Source organism: Pteropus medius, unplaced genomic scaffold (assembly GCF_902729225.1).
Source record: "Pteropus medius unplaced genomic scaffold, Ma_sr-lr_union100, whole genome shotgun sequence".
NCBI lineage: Eukaryota > Metazoa > Chordata > Mammalia > Chiroptera > Pteropodidae > Pteropus > Pteropus medius.
Window position 1 is genome coordinate 16502009 of NW_024349802.1, and position 3812 is coordinate 16505820.

The 3812-nt window shown below is 34.0% G+C and overlaps 1 protein-coding gene across 1 annotated transcript; it reads left to right on the plus strand.

The window, feature by feature from the left end:
* Positions 1 to 3812, plus strand: LOC120581197 (double-headed protease inhibitor, submandibular gland-like). The gene is made up of 5 exons (XM_039835934.1): positions 1 to 114; positions 1223 to 1344; positions 2697 to 2739; positions 3146 to 3252; positions 3712 to 3812. The coding sequence occupies exons 1-5, from the start codon at positions 1 to 3 to the stop codon at positions 3764 to 3766; spliced, it is 441 nt and encodes a 146-aa protein (XP_039691868.1). The 3' UTR covers positions 3767 to 3812.

Below are 3812 nucleotides of genomic sequence, written 5' to 3' on the forward strand. Positions count from 1 at the left end.
ATGAAGATCATCACTGCTTTTGCCATCCTTGCTCTAGCATCCACCGCCTGGGCTGTCTCTCCATCTGGTAAATTAGGGTTTACTTTAAATACTCATGCCTTTATTATGTTAACTGTATAATAGCCTTCAGCAATTATAGAATGTTAAAGTCAGAAGAAAATTTAGAAGGTATCAATTTGGATTGGTTTAATTAATGAAATGGGGGTGGGTCGGATCTTCAGGAAGAGGAGGAGAGACTGAGAAGGATAAAAGGATTGTCAGCTCTTCACTCAGTTCCTGATCAGGATCCCTCAGATTTCTGACTTGACCTTTCAGAAACCACTTAGGCAGCTTTGAAACCATTACTCAACCCTACCCTGGGCATGCCCACAGAAACTCTTAGAGACCTGTGGCAGCCCTTCCTCCAATAACAAGGGATTTCCTCTCTAGTTTTGTTTGTTTGTTTGTTTGTCTACTTAATCAGGATCACATACATATGTCTTTACCTTGAGTTGGGCCTGAGTAAAGTAGTGATCTCTCTTAGGTCTGGCCTGGGCAAGGGGCGTCAGGAGATGGTTTTAGTTACGGTGAATTCAGATTTGCATGTCTAACTGCGGAATTTGCTCTTTCTCCAATTCCTTCTCTTCAATTGCATCTCATTCAACTCTCTTCACATGATAAAGCAAGAGGGACATTGGTGAGTGCAACCTTCTCTGTGTGGTCTTCGCAAAAATGAAATCACAGCTAATGTGTAAATGGAGCTAGGGAAATAGTTAAACTGGCTCACTGTGGACTGAACTAATTCCTCAGGAAGTAAAACTTTCTATTCTTCTTCTTTTGGTGTTACTTCTTTCTTTAAGGGCTGTAAAAGGAATCTTTCTGCAAAAGGAGGCCAGCAGATAAAGTAAACTTTTACCTTTGGGTAGCATTTTAAACTTTACTAAATGTTTTTCACATTCACTATTTCTTTGGAATTTCATTATAACCCTAAAAGGAGAGATGAATATTTCCTTCTTAAACAGCTAATTCTTATTTTACTTAAGGAATGTTCTAGGTCTGATAAATTTTTGTGGTGTAGCACCTGGTCCATAGACAATCTTCTAGACACGTTTGGTGAAAGTTGGAGAGGCTAGTATTCTTTCCACTCTCTTCTCTCTTTTACCATTTTGATATGAGATTGACCACAGAATTGAAGAAAGAGAATGTAGGACATTATTTATTTATTTATTTTTTTCAATTACAGGTGAAGTGCTCCCAATACATGAAAAAAGGCTCTGAGTTTGCATGCACAAAGAAATTGAAACCAGTATGTGGCACAGACAAGAAAAGTTACGGTAATGAATGCATGTATTGCAAGCTAAACAAGTAAGTATTGTATCTTTTGTCATGCTCCTTCAATACTCTTTGGACATCGCTTTGTTAAAATAAAAATAAATAAATAAATTTAGCTTTATCTCTGAGGATATATATATATATATTTCTTTACTATCTGGCCAAATTCTCATTCATATTATACACTATCCCTTGGCCATTAGCTGCTACATATAGACATTTTTATCCCTACATTTACATTTAGAGTAACTGAGTTTCAGGCAAGAAATGTATCTTGATCAAAATTCCATGAATCTCCTGTGTTATGTTATTCTTATAGCATAACAAGAACTCAAAAGACAGCCATCTATATTAATCTATTCCTCATACCCCAGAGGAAATTCATGTTGCTTCTCATGGTTGTCTGGAAAAGTCTGGGGAATAGACTGAAAGTATAAATGGGTAGTAGGAACTAGTTGGACTGCCCCTCGCCACCAGCTCTATAAATTAAATACCAGGTCCTCACTAGAAACAATATCTCAACTTCTAGGAGAATGAAAGAGTGGTTCTTACCAGCCATTCCAGCAATATGAGTTCATTGCTTTATGATTACTGGTTAAAATCATGGCCTTTGGTGTCTGACCTCTGAACTAGAATACAAACTGCACTTAGTAGATCTGTGACATTAGGCAGATACCCAATCCACTACACTTTCAGTATTCTCATCTATAAGATGGAAAATATAATAGCATTTAGAATTCACTGTGATAGGCATGTCAAGGCTTAGCTAAGCAACATACACAGAGTAAATACACATAGAAATGAGCTCTTCTTTCTTCCCATCATTTTCCTCCTTTTTTCTTATTTTCTTATTAGGCCTTCTGAAATTTACAGTCAAGTAATAGCAAGATTTAACCAGAATAAAGTCTCTTAGATATTCAACTCAAGCACTGATAAAAACCATAGTAGCTTAAAGACCGATGAACTCTTATTATGTTATCTTGCATCTTCTTTTTAGAAATCATGAACCTAAAACTCAGAGAGAAAAAGTAACAATAACAAAATTAACTACACTATGAGTGCCTGAGATTGACTGAACGGATTTTCTTTTACTTAACTGTAAAAATATTTTTGCACTACACTATGCCTTTGATTTTCATCTTAATATTCATGAACTAGTTTTAAAATGCCCGATCTCCTTTTAAGTGTTGCTCTGAAGAATTTTTATTTGTTTACGAAATGGTCGTCCATCAAAAATGTTAACTGTAGTTGGCTATATTAACCGGAATTTCTCATTCTTGGTACAGATCAGACAACACAAAATTACATATGACTATATTTTTACTCTGTAGATTATGAAATATAAAGTAACTGTATTATCCATTCAGTAAAATTTTCTCTTCCAGAAAAAAAACATTTCGACTCAGAAAACTTCATGATAATAAATGTGTAAGTAAATAATTTTATTTTTTTAATATAAAATATTACACAAATTCCTCATTTTCATAGAGAAAAACTATTTTAAAATTAGTATTCTAGGTATTATCTGTGACTTTATATAGTCATAGATATAACATCTGGCCAGCCTAACCAGATGGCCCGAAGTATAGTTAATTGATTTACCCAGAAGAAGACTCTACAATCTTCATTCATAGCTCTTAATTGGGTCAGATTATGTAATTACAGAGGGTATATCTTTTTGCATGTGGAATTTTGGACTAAATAATCCCTCAAGGTCTTTAAAAAGTTCATTTTCTATAATTTAATGATTTGATATTGTTTTCTCTTATTTCTTTTTCTTTTTTTTTTTTTTTTTTTTTTTTTTTTTTTTTTTTTTTTTTTTTGATATGGGAAGATCAAGTGCACCAAATATTCTAAGGTATGCACCAAGGAATATATGCCTCTCTGTGGATCTGATGGAGTAATATATTCCAACAAATGTTTGTTTTGCAACAGTGTTATGTAAGTGCTGAATTCAAATATCCATATATTATTTGTAGTAAGAGCCTTTTTCACAGAGTCAGAAAACTTTATAGCTACCTAATAAGCTGGATGTTGCTATGAAGCTTAAGAGTGAGATGGTTCACTGATAATCATAATATTTACAAAGTTAAGTAAGAAGAGAAAGAATGAGAGAGAGAGAGTAAAAGTGGATAATAGAAAGAAACTGAAGCGAGGAAAATGAGAAACTTACCATTATATTATTAAGTGGCAGATAAAAGAAAATTTACACAATTTTTTTTGCTCTTGACACTGGGTTGTATTAGCACATTGAATTTTTTTATTCACCAAGCTCAGAGGTTAATTGCTCACCTTTCATGCTATGTACTTATTTGCCTGGCTCAATCTAAGAATAAGAAACTTTTAATTTAAGGTCTCCAAAGCCTTCCTTTAAAAAAAAAAATGTGATTTCTCTCATAGGAGAAGCCATGGTGCACTTTTTTTGAGAAATTATGGATTATGCAAGTTTCTCTGATGCTCAAGGTCACCAAGTTCCCTTTGGCAGATTCCACACAGAGAAC

What these genes read in the sequence shown, in the direction of transcription:
- LOC120581197 (XM_039835934.1), top strand. Translation starts at nt 1, where the DNA reads ATGAAGATCATCACTGCTTTTGCCATCCTTGCTCTAGCATCCACCGCC. An exon ending in ATGCCTTTATTATGTTAACT is followed by an intron (nt 115 to 1,222) that starts GTATAATAGCCT and finishes TTTCAATTACAG; the next exon opens with GTGAAGTGCTCCCAATACAT. An exon ending in TTGTTTTGCAACAGTGTTAT is followed by an intron (nt 3,253 to 3,711) that starts GTAAGTGCTGAA and finishes TTTCTCTCATAG; the next exon opens with GAGAAGCCATGGTGCACTTT.